General features: G+C 41.4%; 1 protein-coding gene across 1 annotated transcript in view; it reads right to left on the bottom strand.

Moving 5' to 3' along the window:
- Positions 1-223: 223 nt before the first annotated feature.
- The window catches only part of LOC135711509 (putative mediator of RNA polymerase II transcription subunit 8), an 87,846-nt gene continuing 68,225 nt past the window's right edge, over positions 224-19,844 (bottom strand). Inside the window, exon 3 of the mRNA XM_065234376.1 lies at positions 224-2,275. Coding sequence (XP_065090448.1) covers positions 593-2,275 — 1,683 coding nt within the window. The 3' untranslated portion in view covers positions 224-592. The remainder of the gene's footprint in view (positions 2,276-19,844) is intronic.

Here is a 19,844-nt window from a genome sequence, read left to right as displayed (position 1 = left end):
CCGAGTACCAACTATCAATCCCAAGTTAATAAACTGACAGCAACCAAACTGTCACACAACTGGAAATGCGTGCTTCTATGTTCAAATGGAATTTGAAACGACGACGGCGGTGTGCGGTTTCATTACCGGGGGGATGGCTTCCGAAGAATAATTCAGTTTTTCTTTTCACTTATATACAAGATTTTCCCTAATGGATACAAATAACATTTTGCTCTTTTGTCTGTCACGAGATTATAAACGAACGGTTACCCTTCCTTATGCAAGTAAGAACAGTTTGAGTCCTAGATTTGTTCTAAACGCTTCCGCAACTTAACAGGTTAAATAGTTTAAAGTCTTATATCGATTTCAAAGAATTGGGGAAAAGGTGGGGATAAATATATGGACAGAGTGAGAGGGGCGAGGGAATTGGGATCGTAGGGGAACAGAAACTCAGCATTTAAATTAAACCTTAACACGACGCAAACAAAATAATAGATGGCTTCGCTTCGCAGACTAAACAACTAGACAAAACACAAAACTCTCTAGCTAATGTGTGTATGTGTGGGTGTGGGTGAGGGAAAGGGGGCGTATGGAACGCACCGGGGGACAGGACTTAGTACTGAATGTTGTGTCCCCTCAGGAAGGCATCGATCTGTCCGCTGGCATGTGACTGCTGTTGCGGCTGGATGTAGTAGTACTGCTGCTGCTGAGGCTGCGGGACACGGTGGGCCTGAGGAGAGGAAGCCTGATAGCGGTGTTGCTGAGGAATGTGTTGACCCTTCTTGGCAGCTTCCAACCGATCGTTACGCAGTTGGTTTTGCTGGAGTTCGAGCTGCTGAGCGAACAGCTGCTGGCTGTTGATGAACTGCAGGTCGTTCTGCTGCTTCTGGTAGAGTTGTTGGGGGATTTGGACCTGGGCTGGTGCTGGTTGAGGTTGGGTACGGTACAGAGGACTCTGCTGTTGGAGTTGATCCAGCGAAACCAGCTGAGACTGCTGATGCTGGACCGGGTTGTGGACGTATGGCTGAATGCGGTGGTTCAACCGGAAGTCACCTTCGCTCTGGGGCAGCTGTTGGTACAGGGCAGTGTCGTACTGGCCGGTCTGAGGATCGTACACCAGCTGAGACTGATAGATGGGGTTGTTGGTGACCTGTTTCGGCGTGGATGACGAGATAGGCTTGGCTGGAGTGGTTGATGGAACCTTGTTGTCTTGCTGGAATTTCTGGAACTCGGCATCAAAGTCCAGTGGTTGACGGGTACCGCCGAGGAGGGTGTTGGCCTTGGTAGTGGAGTAGTATCCAGATGCGGTGGTGGTGTCTGGGCGGTAGGTCGTTGGTGGAGGTTGGGTCTGGAGAGAGTTCTGGGCTGGTAGTCGGTAGATTGGCTTTGGAGTGATGTTCACCGGAACGGTCTGAGTTGGGGTATGGTAGACGGTGTTGGGGGTAGTGCTCACAATCTGGACTCGCGGACGCTGGGTAACGGTCTGTGGCTGTTGGTTAGCGAAAGGACGAGCAGCTGGGCGACCACGTTGACCGATCTGGACTTCCTCTTCGGATTCTTCCTGGTTGTAGTTGCCAGAGTTGTAGTTGTTCTGGAATACGGTAGTTGGGCGAGCAGTTGTTTGGATTGGACGGGTTGGACGAGCAGCAATTGGTCTCTTGGGGTAGTTCTGGGGGACATTTTCGTTAGATTCTTCTTCGGACTTCTCATCTTCTTCGCTGCCATCGGGGTTGTTGGGATCACATGGGTTTCCGGACACATAGGTGAACTCACGTTTGTTACCGTCAGGGTCGATGTAACCGTACTTGCCTCGAACGACGCAATCGGTACCACGGGTTTCCTCCTTGAACGATCCATCGGCAGCTTCGTAGCCGAAGGTAAATGATCCATCATCGTTGACCTTGTTGTAGTTACGGATGGTCTGCACCGGTGGAGCTCGCACTTCTGGGACCTTTTGGCGGGCAGCAATCGGGGTGGCAGTAGTAACCTTCACGGCCGGTCGGTAGGTATCGGCACGTGCCCGTGGAGTTGGTGCTCCATACTGGCCGTTGTAGTCCTCTTCACTGGATACCAGGACCAACTGTCGCGGATCTTCCTCCTCACGGGGCTGGGCGCGGTAGTACTGGATGGCTTGCTGTGGTCGGTTGTCCTGCTCTTCGGCACTGTCCAGCTCGGCACTGTTCTGTTGTTGTTGCTGCTGTTGCAAGACTCGTGGACGCACCCTTAGCCGGCGCTGCTGCTGTTGGGCCTCGGTGGAACATGCCAGGAGTACGGCCACTCCGGCCACCAGCAACCACTGTGGAAAAAAAAGAGAAAGCAAATAGCAAGGATTAGTATTAAACACCCATTGTCTTGCTTGCAATTAATCAGATCATCGGAAGAGGAATCGAAAAACAACACTTCCGACCGGTGGTGGTGCTAGAGCAGTCGGTTGGCAAGCGGCAATTAATAACAATGAACTACCACCGTCATCGGTCGCGGTGTGGGTGGAAAGAGGAAGCGCTCACACTCTAATGACAGTAATAACTACGACGACTGGCTGACGAGGTGGCGCTTGGCATGATATTATCCGATGAAATAATGATGGATAACGAGCATGGTCTGAGACAATGGACTCATCCACCCGGGCGAGGTGACGTTTTTGCGATTGTTTCGCCGCTCTGCCGCGCTCGCTGCCAGGAGTTAAAGTTTCGAACAGCACGCGATAAAGCACGATAAGGCAGAAAGGGCCGTTTTCCGACATGAATTATTCATTCCGCGGAACGGTGGATGAAAGCGATACTGGGAACTGGCGGTGTTTTTCACTCTTGGTCGGTGCTCGATTAGGCTAATTGATGGTGACAGAATTGGAGGGAATTTGTGTTTCGAGTGGGAAGCTGTGACGGTGGGGCTTGTTTCGCTTTCGCTCTCTATATTTTGTTGGTCATTATAAATTGATGGCAAGGGTTACCTTTTGAACCGTGGTAATCAATTTGTGTTGTCAATGAAACTGTAGAACAACATCGTAGGAAGAGTGATGATGGATTGGAAGACGAACTGGCTATTGCGATGGGTCCTTCGAACGATGTTCCATTTGATTGTTGTTCTTTAACTCGATAGAGCCTTCAATATCGATTTCCAGGGAGAAGAATGTACGCTGGAGAAACTTTGGTATTTATTTGTAGCAAAATCAGTAAGTAACCATCTTGACAAAAGTTGCCACAGGGCCCGTCTGCTGCTGTAGTCAAACAGAAGGGGAAAATTATGGTAAATATTTAAACATGAAATCGAAATTTTATTGATTTTTCGACAATACAGTGCAGTGACTGTGGGTGGTCGTGGGTAGTTATTGACTACCTAATACTAAAGCCAATAAGAGTCCAATGACTTATCTATTGCTCTGATGCGTGGTATTTATATCCTGGTTCATCATCAGGAAAATGTGACTGTATTTACAGAATTTTATATGAATATTATGGTAATATCAAGAACTTAAAAATTTACAAAAAATTAACATGATTCAAGGCAAATGCATTAATTAAAAAAAAACGATATTTTCAATAAATTCCTGCGATCTTCAAAGAACTTTCAAATCAATTTAGAAACTTTTTGATAGTTTGATAGTGTTAAGGGGAGTTGCTGTGACTGCTGAAGTGTCCAGACTTTTGGAAGAGTTTAAAAATCTATAAGGACAGCTCCATGATTTTCAAGGGTAAAAAAATACGAGAACCCTTAAGTTGTTCCGAAAGTTTTAAGAAAGTATAGAGTCCATCAGATAACTTATGAAAACTTCAGACAAATTACGAAAACTTTCGAAATATTTTGGGACTTTCATAGAGTCCCAGAAAACTTTAGGAAAGTTTGAAATTGTTTAGAAAAGTCCCATTTAATTCAGAGCAGAACCAAGATATTGAAGAATTGTGAGCTTCAGAGAAATTTATTTCATCTCGACAGGTCAGAGAACCAAAGGGCAGTTCAAATAATGTTGCAGAAAACTTACAGCAGTTTCGAGAAATTCAGGGAAATTTCGAAAACTTCATCAAAGCTTCGATAGCATTTCTAGAACGTAAGGGAAGTTATAGTAACATCAGAAAAATGGGAGAGTATTTATAAAATATTAAATAATTATTATGGTAATATCAAGAACTTAAAAAAATTGGCGAATATTTAACAAGATAAGAGAATTTAAAGGAAAATCCATTATTTACAAAAAATGTGACGTCTCCAAGAAATTCCACAGATCTTCATAGAAATTTAGAAACTTTTAGGTGGTTTCATGATATTCAGAGAAGTCCCGCGTACATCGAGAGATGTTAAGGGCAGTTCCTATAACTGCAAGGAAATCCAGACTTTTGAAAGAGTTTAAAAATCTATAAGGACAGCGCCAGGGGAAAAATACGAGAACTCTTAGAATGTGACGAGAATTTCAAGGAAGAATAGAGTCAATCAGAGAACTCATGAAATCATCAGAGAAATTAAAAATTTTTCAGAAATTTAACGGAACCTTCACAGAGAGGTCAATAAAGTTTAAAAGTTTTTAGGAGAGTCCTATTCATTTCTGAGCAGAGTCAAGATATTGAAGAACTGTGAGCTTCAGAGAAAGGTCGTTTAAATAATTTCAATTAAATTGCAGAAAGCTTCAGAAGTTTCGAGAAACTTCGGAATCTTCAGCAAAGCTTCGAGAGAATATCTAGAACGTAAGAGAAGTTTTATTAACATCAGGAAAATTTGAGAGTATTTAAAGAACTTTATAACTTATATGGTAATATCAAGATCTTGAAAAATCGACGAAATTTTTACTAAGCTGATTAAATAGCTTCAAGACTGTTCTATTAATTAAAAAAAATTAAAATGGTGGGGTTGTGTACAAAATACGACCACATGGTTGACGTAGACAACGTTGAGATGTTTAGTGAACTTCTCGTGCATTTTTCTTGATATTGATTTCCGTTAGGGATATTTCCGCATATGAAACACTTGTTTTTAATCCTCCGGTATAAATTATATTCCCCGTGCACACTTCCATGCCCATCCCATCTCCGTTGAACATTTGTTATGGATAACACGTTTAACAAAACGCTTGATCACAGTGGCATACCTCCGGTGGGAAATCGTTCACAACCACGTATTGCATATCCCAGCCAAGTAACATTGTTTAACATGTTTTATTGAGGTTTTAAAGCACTCTACAAGTCTACAGTACCCTCATAAAACGCAAACGGCCACCACCGGGTAGTGGTTCGAGCTCAGCTCCTGGAAAGCCACAGGTTGCGAGATGTTGTGTCCCATGTTACTGGCGACATGGACCCCAGACCCACCCACTAAACCGGGTGGGAGTGTCCGGAGTCAAGATGGTATAGTGGCCCTCTGGCAGGTCTTCATTCAGGATGGTGCCGTTTCGATTGCTCGGACCGTTGCCCCAAGCTTGGTGTTTTGCGTTCAGGTTGCCAGCGATGATAAAGTTCCCGCACCTCCGGGTGAGTTTTATGATGTCTTTCCGGAGGGCCACTGACGACCCGTCCCTGATGTTGCTTTGCTTGGAGCAGTAGGCCACGTGATTGATCAAGTGATGTGCTCACCTTCACTCCGATAACTTCGATTGTTTTCAGCTGGAAGTTTGGTAGCAGCCGGCAACTGATGTTCCGTCTTGCAGCGATGGCCACTCCCCCACCCCTGGAGCAGGTGCGGTCACGTCTGACGAGCCGAGTCGTTCAGTTCGGGCTTCAAGTGCGTCTCGGTGATGATAGCAATGTCGATCTCCTTGGTGTTAGGGTAATCGAGTAGCTCTCTATGCTTGTTCGTCAGCTAGATTCGTCAACTGAATCGCCTGAGGCAACACGGGCATACGATAGTCCAGGCGCCGAGGGAGAAATTTGATTTGGCAGGGCCGCTGCAGCAGTGAGGCGATGTTGAGCTGAGGGGGCGGCTCGTTGATTGTTGAGGGGTAGCGGTGGGAGATTTGGGACCAGGCGACGAGGCTGGATTTCCGGGTATTGTTCATCCGTGATGACATCTAGTGTACGTTTGTTTCGATGCCGGCCCGGCTGGTTGCTAGTAGCCACCTTCTTCCTAATGTTGATGGGGGCAGTCCCGAGTAGTGGCCCGGTGCGAACCGCCGAAATTCACGCACTTCGGCTCGGTGTCATTAGCTTGAGCACAGGTCGCCGTCGAGGGCAATAGCACACTTGTCGCAGCGTGGTTTCATATGACAGTTCTTCGTGCCACGGCCAAAGGAGAGGCAACTTGTGCATTGGGTCACATCACGATGTTGTGGTTTGTACACACTTAGAAAAAATCATGTAAATTTAGGTGCTCTGAGAGTGACATATACGAGCGTCAATTTTGACATAAATTTGAGTCATAACAGACGGGAAATATAGCTCAATCAAACGTACTTTTCGTCGAGCAGCAAACTTTTCAGTCTCGGGGCACTTAATTTTACACAACATGTTTGTTTACCTCTCATCTTTTATGTCAAAGACGGATTCCGTCACGTGTAAAATTAGTTATTTTTAAGTGTGTAAGATTCCCAGTAGATAATTACCTGAAACAGGTCACGTATGTTGCTCTTCCGCGCAGCAAAGGTGGTGTAGCCCTTCGTGAAGTGGACCAGAAACAGCTGGTCACGATTGGCGTTGACGGCACCGTCGAAAAATTTGCTCTTCCAGCAAATATAGACAGTTTCATATGGGAATTTTCAGTGGAGTGAAAGGATAGTACAAAGTCCGCCATGTTTCACGCACAGTCTGACGTTTGCTTATGAATTTTCTCAAAGGAGTAAAGAGCTACAGAGTCGCCGTCACAGCCAATAGTTAGTATTGGACACAGGCCGTCGATTCATTGGGTGGAGTGCCTCTGATTTCAACCTGAGCCTCATCTGTTCATCTTTTACAGCCGCTTCGTACGACGGCAGTTCCCTTAAAACAATCTTCAATGGTTTCACCGAAGGCAAATCGTGGGTGTAAAACTCCACCGTACTGTTCTTCAGTAGGTCACATTCTTTGGTCCTACACTACAGATCTTGAATCGCGGGAACAATTTGATTTTTTCCAGCTCATCCCTAAGCTTAGCGACGTCCTTCATCGGGGTAAACAGCGGGGGAATCCACTCCTTTTTGGCAATTTCAGCGGCGTCACCACCGCCATTTTCCATTAGCTGCGTCATCTGAAGCAGCTCTGGCGTCTATTTGGGCCTTTTTACTAGGGTCCTCCAAAGCAGGAGTAGAAGAACGCTTGCGTACCATGCTTTGTTTAGTGGCAAGTGCAATTAGACTTGCCAATGTGCCTGTCGATAACGGCACTTCCATGACGTGAACGTAACAATAAAATTAATTAGAAGAAACTCCATAGGGAAGCGAACGAACTACCCAAGTAACCAGCAAGCCCGTTAATCGCCCTTTTTGCTATATAAGGCTGATACGACTTATATATAATGTTTGGAAACCCTATATTTACTATGTATCGAAAAAAGGGCGATTATCGGGTGTGGTTACTTGGGTATACTGCTAGACGGTCTAGCAACCAATGACCATGAGCGGAGGAACGATAACAGAGCGTTTTATAGGTTCAAGCAAAACGATGCACAACCAAATGGTACTCGATTATGACGACTTGGTTTGGGGAGAACTTTTATTTCTTGAAAACAGTGATCAAATTATCACTTTTTTTGTACTGTTTTCGACGGTTTTTTTTAGGAAAATTAAAAAAGCGTGAGATTGTGAGAGATATTTCCCATCGATTGGGAATTTATTTTCATCTATAAATGACAAAGTCATAAGCGTTCAAAACCTTACACCTTTTCGTGACGGTCGCAATTTTAGATTTTCGATGTACCCCCAGTACCTTCCCGTTAGACGAAGTCTACGTCAAAATCAAAAATCTTTAAGAAATTCCAGAGACCTTCACAAAAATTTAGAAACTTTTAGATAGTTTCTATGGGAATTATGGATATTTAGGGAACCTTAGAGAAACACAAAAAACTTCAGGGATGTCCAAAGAAGTTCAACGACAATCAGTGATTTAAGGTAAAGTTCCGTTAGCGTTTATGAAAATTACACAGCTTTAGGAAAGTTACGGGCAATTAAGTGCAAAGAAATTCAGGGCAGTCTAGAGAACTTTGAGAAAAATCAGAAACCTTGTGCACAGCTTTAAAACATCAGGAAAGTTCTATTGGAAAAGTTATGAATTAGCATCGATAATTCAACCCACTAACGCCCAGTGTGTCAGTTACATTGTTGATTACTGTCGAGAAACTTGAGCTCAAACGTTAAACATGTTTTCTACAGACGCTAACACCACCTAGTGAGTCAATTCCGAACTAATTTGATTATGATTTTCAATATCGGTAGGATCAATGTTGCTTGGATGACAAACGTGTATTTTTAAAATTCAGAATTCTCACACTAGGTTGGCTCTAGCGTTCATGTGAAATGTGTGTACATACAATATCTCATGACCCAGACTGTACACAAAGTTACCCTTTTCTGCAATGTTGTTCAGCAGACCTTTTAAATTGTGGAAAATTTAGTTCGGAATTCTCTTGCTAGGCAGCACTGCAGTTCTTTTGAATTTCGTGCTTATGAACGGTCGACATCTCGAGATCCTTGCTAGATAAAAAGTTGCTGTTTTCTGCAATCTTGTTCATGAGGCTAAGACCTTTTGAATTGAGAACAATTTAGTTCGGGATTCTCGCGCTAGGTGGCACTAATGATCGTATAAACATTGTTTACATGCTGGGTTGACATCTCGAGATCCTTGCTAGATATAAAGTTGCTGTTCTTTACAATGTTGTTCAGACGGGCCTTGAATTGTGGACAGTTTAATTCAGAAGTCTCTCGCTAGATGGTACTAGCATAAAGGTAACTCTAAGACCAGAAGGTCCCGAAGAATCGTGCTCAACTTTTTGGCTCAGCTCTGGTACTCTCTTCGGTCCCAAGCTAATCGATGTACCCCTCGAAACAGGAAAATCCACGAACCCCTCATTTTATCTGTCAAACTTTCATAGCAAATCAAAACAAACATAGTGTAGTACTAGAATTTCAACTAGAATGGGGTACGTTAATCGATTTGCTTGGGACCAATAGGCTAGACAAGTAGTGAGCCAATTTATCGGTAGTTTAATCGGTAGTTTAATCGGTAGTTTCGTATTGATTGTTGGTACTAGAGTTCTTATAAATTCGTGAACATTCAGGGTTGACATCTCGAGAACCTTGCTAGATACAAAGTTGCTGTTTTTACAATGTTGTTCATGAGACTAAGAACTTTCGAAATTCTTTTACTATGCGGCACTAATGTTCTGATGAATTTGGTTTAAATGCTGGTTCAACATCTCGAGATCTTTGCTAGATACAAAGTTCCTGTTTTCTGCAATGTTGTTCTGGATGTCATAGCCTTACGAATTGTTAGCTCGAAATATGATCTTATTTATTTCATGTAAATGTAGGGTTGGCATCTCGAGATCTTTGTTATATTCAAAGTTGCTGTTTTTCTGCGTTGTTAATCAGCAGGCTAAGACCTTTTGATTTGTGGACATCTTAGCTCAGAATTCTCTCAGTAGGCGACACTAGTATTCTTATAAACTTCGTGTACACACAGGATCAACATCTCGAGATCCCTGCTAGATACAAAATTACTGTCTTCTGCAATGTTGTTCAGAATGCTAAGACCTTTTGAATTGTGGAAAGTTTAGATCGGAATTAACTTGCTAGGTGACAAGTGATCTTATAAATACCGTGGAAATGATGGGTTGACATCTCAACCTAGTATTCTTATGAATTTCGTGTACATACAAAGTTGACATCTCGGGATCCTTGCCAGCAGTGTTGGCAAAATCAGAAATCAATTTATATTTTTCCGCTCGCATGCGCTCGCAATATCACGCGTGATATTGGAACAAAATATCATGCTTGATATTGGTTTTACAAGCTCCTTTGATATTGCGAGACTATTCACAACGTGCAAAAATCAAGCTGAGAGTTAACTCGACACAAAAATGATTCCATTGCACATCGTTTTCTTAGAAAGAGAAAGCATAGTTTGCAATCTCTGTTTAACCTTCACCGATGGCAGACACGAAGGGACTGCTGCCAGCCATAATGAAAGTTTCGTTGCATTCGGGTGTAAAGCAAAAATCATTAAACTCAATCTCACCACAGTTTGGTGAGATTTGCAGTTGGTGAGTTTTGTTAGCTTGATATTTCGAGCTGCGATATCACAGCTTGCAAAATCAACCGCAGTAGTTTGCTTCTACGAAAATCAAGCGTGATCTTGGGCGTTGCTGGGATTTGATTTTTTGATATTTTCCCAACACTGCTTGCTAGATACAAAGTTGCTGTTTTCTGGAATGATGTTGAAGAAGCCAAGACCTTTTGATTTGTGGACAGTTTAGGAATTCTCTCACTATCTGCAACTAGTGTTCTTTTCAATTTCGTTTAAATGCAGGGTCTACATCTCGAGATCTTTGTTATGGGCGATTCGAAGATGACGTCCATAAAATTTTAAAATTAATGTTCGTTTCCTTCCCCTTTGTCACATGGGGTCACTCATTCCCATTCACAGTCATTTGTCACATCTAACTCATTCATTCTCGTTGGAAGTCACATTATTGTTTTGAGTAGCCCTACTTGCCACTTGCCACGTCATTTTTGGATGACCCCCACGGTATGTATGTATGTATGTAAGGTAGCCACCATCCCTTCAAAGATCTTGTCTTGTATGCAGCTACAATTAATAGCAAGATCAATTTAGGCTACCGATCTGAATTCACAATATCGCTGTATGAAGGGCCAAAAACGGAGGTGCGGACCCGTAAGCAGAGACACTTACACGAAATCCACGGGAATTTAAGAATCTCCTTTTTTTGATGAGCCCCACGGTATACATAAATAAGGTAATATTCTCTCGGATGCAACATCAAGTTCGATAGTCGACTAATGACGTCATTACTATATTTCAATAGTCTGAAGTGAAATAACGCGAATTTTGCAAATTGTGTAAATACGTTGCAGACACATAAAATCACTCAAATACATATGTGAAATCTTAAAATAATGCACACCAAGCAACATTGCATTCTACAAGTCTAAATCATGGTCTACAGAACCCTCATAAAACCTTAATTGTTACTTGGGACTGGGCAAAAATTTACAAAACCACGACTAAATTGAATATTTTGGCTGCCAAACGGTTTCAGTCATGCTACACATGTTCGCAGAGGAAAAATTCTGCTAAATCCATTGGTGGTAATTTCATTGACCGAAGACTTTTGTTTACCGAGATAGAGGGCCGGGATCAACCTGAGTTCCCGGTAATGTAGGAAATGCCACTATCTATCGACATAATTGTACACTTTACTTAACGTATATTAGTGGAAATTGATAGTACTAACTATTTATGGTGTAAAGACACTATATACGCCTTCAGGGAAACTCTAATGGCCTAAAGGAGGATCCGGAACGACCGATAAAGTGGCCACATTATAAAAATTGTCCTAGAACCTTGTGATTTTTTGTATGTTGTTCAGAATCAAGAGATCAAAGCGTATTTAATATGGAAACTATATTTTGGGGTAAAGTGGCCATATTCTGGTTCTCCGGATAATCTGGATTGACCAATAAACTGGCCACATTATAAAAGTTGTCCTAGATCCTTCGCGGTTTATGCATATTGTTCGGAATCACGAGATCAAAGCGTTTTTAACTGGAGTAAATATTTTTAAATACAGTGGCCATATCCTGGTTCCCCGGAAAATCTGGATTGACCGATAAAGTGGCCACATTATAAAAATGATCCTAGAACCTTGCGATTTTTTCTGTGTTGTTCAGAATCATGATATCAAAGCGAATTTAATAAAGTTTTTCCTTTGAGAATATGTATAACATGTTCACTGAATCCGTTTGGCAGCCGAGATATTCAATTTAGTCGCGGTTTTGTCACCACTGTGTAATGCATGAAAGACTAAATAACAAATATCGACTTCGTTCGTATTTACATTTGAACGAAAAAGACACCATACAAATGTCATTTAACGCAATATCTCACCTCTATAGAGTACACCGTGGATGACCCCTATTTACAAAATTGCTGTTTTCTTCATTGAATTCTTTCGCTAGGCGACACTAGTATTCTTATGAATTTCGTGTAAATGCTCGAAATCTTTGCCCGATACAAAGTTAATGTTTTTCTGCAATGTTGTTCAGAAGGCCACAACTTTTTGAGTTATGGAAAATTTGGCTCGGATTTATCGCGCGGTAAGTGTGTTCATAAATTTTACAGTTTTTAACAATATCAATTTGTTACGTTCAAAAAAGAGCGTTATAGCGCGGAATGTGCTTAGTAGAGCGGAAGCTAGATCAAAAACCTTACTTATGCTTTCTTTGAAGGGGAAGAGCAGGGGGAGGTGTGAGAATTGAGAGATCACCACCAACTGAGTACGGCTCTACCTACGATTCCATGTTCGCATTGTTATGCGACTTCTGGTTGCTTGGCATTTTCACCCCCACAGACAACAAAGAGGCTATTTTCGTAGTCATTAGAATAATTGTACTTTCACTTCAACCCATAGCAGCTCAATTTAGTCATCAGCCCATTCGACCATTCGACCTTGCTTGCGCAATAACTTGTGAACCTTAACAAAACATTGCATTCGATCATATTTGCTTCCATTCAGTCTAGCTGGCAGCAACACAGTTCCAAGATCTCGATTTCACTAATGGCATTTAGCTGTTGGTTGTCCGCACATCGCCGGCGCCATCACACCACCATCTAGCAGATCCACCCCCACCTCGATCGAAAAACACCAGCCGTGCAAGAAGCAGTTCACCACAGATCTGGATCAACCGGCAAGTTTAGAAACGCGATCAACCTCTCCGCACAATCTGGGTTAATTTGGAACGCCTCTAGGCTATAAGTCATCATCATCAGCATCATCGACAGCGGTGACTGCAGCTGCCCAGCTGACGACGCGACTCGAATCCATTCACAACTTTGGTGACCGGCTAGATGCGTGAGAGTTGCCGCTGATGGATTTCAAGGTTTCAATTACGAGTCAATCTGTTCTGTTGTTGCACACCCCCACGGCGCGCGCGGCATCGACTCAGCCTGGTTTCAGTTGCCAGTTTGAACCGATGAACTTTTACCGGACCCGCAGCTGGTAGCCACCGTCCGTAAAAGGAATCGGCGACAGAATTCACAACGTGAAGTGGATATTTTTGTAACCGAGAAACTTCATCAATTGATGAGTTTGAGATGATGATGAAGGTGACGACGACGACGGCGGTGGCGCAAAGTTGAAGGATACGCATTTTGCAGCCGGATTTAATGTCATCCGAAATGGATGTTTTCATTTCGTTTGAGACGATTAAAATCCTGATTGGAACCAGTTTCGGGATTACCTATTTTACGGACTTTGATTTTATTGGAGCACCAGTTGTGAAGCTAATTAATTTCCTCCAACTCTAACCATCGCAAATGCGATTTTATTTATCGTTCATCAAATCGCCATATCGATCATCTTCTCAGTGGAAACTGGATTGCAAAATTCCATCAAATTTGCAAGCTGCCTATCTAGAGTACCGCTTTGCACTGTGAGGCAACTCAGCAAAAATCGACGATCCCAATTTGATTGACACGTGCGCTTTCGCTGAATCGATGTTGGTACCGCCAAAGACGCAGAACGGCAGGTTCGATTGCAAACCCATTTTCTCCAGCTACACCGTGGAAAATGAAGCGGCAATAAATTCCTGGCCAATTGATTGATTGCGTAAGAGGAGGCCAGCCAGCCAGCCAGAGAAGAGCGTCTGCTAAAGTCATTAATCAATACTGCTAGCTGTGGTGGCAGCAGTGGCGATGCTTTCATCGCAATCATTAAAAACGAACAATAATAAGGACGACCTTCATGTGGCAGCACTTGGGCGAACAGCTCCAGAAGGTTACAGTGAGGAGCCGGAGCTTGATAAAGCTGTGAGATGGTGGTTCCAGATAATACTCTGACTGAAATCTAAAATAACTTAATCTCCTGTCCATATACGAATTTCTGACTTCTGACATACAGGGGAAGTAGGAGTAAAATGGGCACTTGATGTTTTGCAGGGCATTTTCATCGAATTATCAATAAATTTGGCATACAACTCTTTCAATCGATGCAGCTTCTACCTCTTTAATCATTATCAATGTAACTTTTGATTTACAGAATTCCGATGATTTCATCAAATCGAAAGAAATGAAGACAGAGGTCGGCAACTCGATGGACTTGACCTGGATGTAGACATGTCTCAAAATGGCTGATGATCTTCATTAAATCGCAAACAAGTTTTTTGTTATGTGTAGTAATCAACACTTTGATGAAACCTATCAAGCCTAGCTCACATCGCCTTCTTGTCTACTCTTCATCTCCATAGCCAGTGATCTGATTTCAGTGCTATTCAAATGCAAGAGGGTGCTATGGAACATATAAATCTTTTATTTTCAATTGTGGTCGCAAAATTTGGAGCCAAGACTCCAAATTAATATTTTTAGAATCGATCCACTGGTTCCATAGATATGGCAGAAGATATGACCAAAACAAGTTCCGGTTAATAAGGGTTGTAAATCTAGAACTGACCTGAAGCGTGCTAAATTTATCATGCGACACATCAACTCACATCAGAATTGAAACAAGAATGAATGGTAGTCATACTGAAGGCATAGGGCCACATTGATTGATCACACTCGAACAAGCTCCAGATTCCGCGCACAGTGGGGTGAAACTGGTCGTTATTGAATTTTCTGTTCATCCATTAATATTCTCAGATAGACTTTAACCTCAAACCGAAGACAACATATCAAGAAGTCTGGCAGAGGAGGTCGTTGGTAATGGGGTGCAGGTGAAGTCGCTAGGCTCGACAATAACCATCCAGGTTAAAGACTTGGACGAGGTGACAGAGGCGATCGAACTCGTCACGGCGCTCAGGGAGCAGTGCCGGAGGTACCAGAAATTACCCTGAGGAAGGGATTGTTCTCCACTCAGGTGGCTACCGTCAAACTCTCGGCAGCTGATGCCAGAAAGGCGGCAGCCGCAAGGAAGGTGCGAGTGGCGAGATGGCGGCGATATGCACGACGGAGCTTCACTGTTCAGGAGGTGGTCTCGTCCAACTCGAGCGAGGGGTTTGTGATCGCCAGGGTCAATGGAGTATATCTAAGTAGCTGTTATGCTCCACCCAGGTGGTCCATCGAGCAGTTCTCGCAGATAGTGGACATACTCACTGCTATTAGCGGCGCCGGTGGTGTAGTGGTAAGCGTGATTGCCTCTCACCCCAACAGGCCTGGATTCAATCCCAGTCGGCGCCCCCGGGATGTTCTGAGGCATAACATCTCTGATCACGCCTTCCTTCGGAAGGGAAGTAAAGCCGTTGGTCCCCGGTTCATGAGTTGATGGGTCGATAGGTAGGGTTCAGGTGTGGGAGCTGCCTCCCTGGCGTCGGTAGCATTGGTTCTCTTCACGGAAAACAAGATCGACGGAAAACAAATCAAGGGAAAAAAAGACTCAATGCGGTACTTGGCGGCCTAAGACCGGTGGCCATTGCGGACGACTTTAACGCATGGGCGGTGGAGTGGGTCAGCCACCACACCAACCAGAGAGGATGCATCCTACTGGAGGCAATGGCCAAACTGGACGTTGTACTAGCCAACACCGGTCCAGTCAGTACCTACAGAAGGAACGGTGCAGAATCCGGCATTGATGTGACGTACTGCAGCCCGTGTTTGGAGGGTAATCTACACTGGAGGGTCAATGAGGGTTACACGCACAGCGACCATCAGGCGATTCGCTAAAGTGTGGAGCAAGGTGAGAGGCGAGTGGCAGTTGAATTTATATATTTAAGGCGTTTCTTAGGTGAAAACACTTGAAGATTACACGTAATATGTTCAATTTTTTTTCCACCTACATATTTATCTTCAAAAAAGTAACGAAAACGGGACATAAGGTATATTAACCAAATTGAAACAGCGATGATAGAGCATCGGTGGCAGGGATTAGAAGGCTTAAAAAGATTTCGTTTCAACTCGAAAATCGACGTTACTTTCATTGAAAGCGATGAGCAAACCAACGACGTGAAAATTCACAGCCAGCCTGTCGTTCTGAGCGTGATTCTTTTTCATTTTCATGTCATGCTGATAGTCCAGCTAGGCGTTGTAGAAATGATGCGTTGAAAACGTTGAGTGAAAGAAACAAAGCTCAAGTTCATTTTAGAGTTTCGAAAATGTAGAGCCCCGGTTTATCCATATTGACTTTTGGTCCATTTTGACATTTAGTCAATTTAGGCCTTTTGTCCAGTCGACTTTTTGTCCATTCGAGCTTCTGTTCTTATAAGTTCAATTTGACCTTTTGTCCATCGACCTTATGTCATTCGATCTTATGTTCAACCTTTTGTCCAACAAACTTTCTTGTGATAAAAACAATTGAAAAAACCAGTACAACGCCCAAGTAACCAAAAGTTTCACATTCAACGATTAAAATCACTTCCAAGCTCCATAAAGTTCAAATAAAGTTCCGACAGAACTTTCAAGTTCCATAAAGTTCAAATAAAGTTCCGACAGAACTTTCAAGTTCCATAAAGTTCAAATAATGTTCTGGCAGAACTTTCAAGTTTCATGAAGCTAAAATAAAGTTCCGACAGAACTTTCAAGTTCCATAAACTGCAAATAAAGTTCCGACAGAACTTTCAAGTTCCATAAAGTTTGAATAAAGTCCCGACAGAATTTTCAAGTTCCACAAAGTTCAAATAAATTTCCGACAGAACTTTCAAGTTCCATAAAGTTCAAATAAAGTTCCAACAGAACTTTCAAGTTCCATAAAGCTCGAATAAAGTCCCGACAGAACTTTCAAGTTCCATAAAGTTCGAATAAAGTCCCGACAGAATTTTCAAGTTCCACAAAGTTCAAATAAATTTCCGACAGAACTTTCAAGTTCCATAAAGTTCGAATAAAGTCCCGACAGAATTTTCAAGTTCCACAAAGTTCAAATAAATTTCCGACAGAACTTTCAAGTTCCATAAAGTTCGAATAAAGTCCCGACAGAATTTTCAAGTTCCACAAAGTTCAACTAAAGTTCCGACAGAACTTTCAAGTTCCATAAAGTTCAAATAATGTTCTGGCAGAACTTTCAAGTTTCATGAAGTTAAAATAAAGTTCCGACAGAACTTTCAAATTCCATAAAGTTCAAATAAAGTTCCGACAGAACTTTCAAGTTCCATAAAGTTTAAATAATGTTCTGGCAGAACTTTCAAGTTTCATGAAGTTCAAATAAAGTTCCGACAGAACTTTCAAGTTCCATAAAGTTTAAATAATGTTCTGGCAGAACTTTCAAGTTTCATGAAGTTAAAATAAAGTTCCGACAGAACTTTCAAGTTCCATAAAGTTCAAATAATGTTCTGGCAGAACTTTCAAGTTTCATGAAGTTAAAATAAAGTTCTGACAGAACTTTCAAGTTCCATAAAGTTCAAACAAAGTTCCGACAGAACTTTCAAGTTTCATGAAGCTAAACTAAAGTTCCGACAGAACTTTCAAATTGCATAAAGTTCAAATAATGTTCTGGCAGAACTTTCAAGTTTCATGAAGTTAAAATGAAGTTCCGACAGAACTTTCAAGTTCCATAAAGTTCAAATAAAGTTCCGACAGAACTTTCAAGTTTCATGAAGCTGAAATAAAGTTCCGACAGAACTTTCAAGTTCCATAAAGTTCAAATAAAGTTCCGATAGAACTTTCAAGTTCCATAAAGTTCAAATAAAGTTCCGACAGAACTTTCAAGTTCCATAAAGTTCAAATAATGTTCTGGCAGAACTTTCAAGTTTCATGAAGTTAAAATAAAGTTCCGACAGAACTTTCAAGTTCCATAAAGTTTGAATAAAGTCCCGACAGAATTTTCAAGTTCCAAAAAGTTCAAATAAATTTCCGACAGAACTTTCAAGTTCCATAAAGTTCAAATAATGTTCTGGCAGAACTTTCAAGTTTCATGAAGCTAAAATAAAGTTCCGACAGAACTTTCAAGTTCCATAAAGTTCAAATAATGTTCTGGCAGAACTTTCAAGTTTCATGAAGTTAAAATAAAGTTCCGACAGAATTTTCAAGTTCCACAAAGTTCAAATAAATTTCAGACAGAACTTTCAAGTTCCATAAAGTTCAAATAATGTTCTGGCAGAACTTTCAAGTTTCATGAAGTTAAAATAAAGTTCCGACAGAATTTTCAAGTTCCACAAAGTTCAAATAAAGTTCCGACAGAACTTTCAAGTTCCATAAAGTTCAAATAATGTTCTGGCAGAACTTTCAAGTTTCATGAAGTTAAAATAAAGTTCCGACAGAACTTTCAAGTTCCATAAAGTTTGAATAAAGTCCCGACAGAATTTTCAAGTTCCAAAAAGTTCAAATAAATTTCCGACAGAACTTTCAAGTTCCATAAAGTTCAAATAATGTTCTGGCAGAACTTTCAAGTTTCATGAAGCTAAAATAAAGTTCCGACAGAACTTTCAAGTTCCATAAAGTTCAAATAATGTTCTGGCAGAACTTTCAAGTTTCATGAAGTTAAAATAAAGTTCCGACAGAATTTTCAAGTTCCACAAAGTTCAAATAAATTTCAGACAGAACTTTCAAGTTCCATAAAGTTCAAAAAATGTTTTGGCAGAACTTTCAAGTTTCATGAAGCTAAAATAAAGTTCCGACAGAACCTTCAAGTTCCATAAAGTTCGAATGAAGTCCCGACAGAATTTTCAAGTTCCACAAAGTTCAAATAAATTTCCGACAGAACTTTCAAGTTCCATAAAGTTCAAATAAAGTTCCGACAGAACTTTCAAGTTCCATAAAGTTCAAATAAAGTTCCGACAGAACTTTTAAGTTCCATAAAGTTCAAATAATGTTCTGGCAGAACTTTCAAGTTTCATGAAGTTAAAATAAAGTTCCGACAGAATTTTCAAGTTCCATAATCTTCAAATAAAGTTTCGACAGAACTTTTAATTTCCATAAAGTTCGAATAAAGTCCCGACAGAACTTTCAAGTTCCATAAAGTTCGAATAAAGTCCCGATTGAATTTTCAAGTTCCATAAAGTTCAAATAAAATTCAGACAGAACTTCCAAGTTCCATAAAGTTGAAATAAAGTTCCGACAAAACCTTCAAGTTCCATAAAGTTCGAAACTTTTAAGTTCCATAAAGTTCAAATAAAATTCCGACAGAACTTTCAAGCCACATGAAGTAATCGGCACAAGTCTTTATTAGTAATAAAATTTAATGTACGTAAATATGAAATGATCAATGACCCGAATAAATCATAATTCTTATATATATGCACTGCATCAACAATTTCCTGGATTCAAACCCATGTATTCGGCATGCGATCTACGATTGCTAACCACTGCACCACAAGTGTATTGTGTTTCGTATTCAAGTTAGTCAGCTGGCACAGAAAACTCTAACACTAGGCGGGACAACAGCTCACAGGACTGGGTTTAATTATTCAAAGTGCGAACTAAATATAGAATTGGTGTAGAGAACAACAACCATTCTTAATTTATTTTCGAAAAGTTCCTTTCAAGTTCCCCCAGAAGCTGCTTAGAATGCTCTTCTATTATGGTACCGGAACTTTCAAGTTCTTATAACGACTTAAAAATTAGGCTGTTTAAAATTCTATAGACCACCTTCACGCAAGCTGCTTAAGCCACAAATAGCCTTTTATCAGAACTGTTGGTGGTTACTTGGGCGTGTTCAAATTCTGAATGGCTTAAACAGCTTTAACAATACTCACTTGATGAAGGTATTCATCCAAAATGCCTTCACAGAACTAAATGCGCTTAGTGTGAATTAAGTCATTTCGGACGGTTCATCCGTTCAGTAAATGTTTTCCCGCCATATAAACACAATGCTGC

Source organism: Ochlerotatus camptorhynchus, unplaced genomic scaffold (assembly GCF_037179485.1).
Source record: "Ochlerotatus camptorhynchus isolate MF236.1 unplaced genomic scaffold, CSIRO-AGI_Acam_v1.1 ptg000433l, whole genome shotgun sequence".
Classification (NCBI taxonomy): domain Eukaryota; kingdom Metazoa; phylum Arthropoda; class Insecta; order Diptera; family Culicidae; genus Ochlerotatus; species Ochlerotatus camptorhynchus.
The sequence above is the reverse complement of the archived record's forward strand: the minus strand, read 5'-3'. Positions and strand labels throughout refer to the sequence as shown.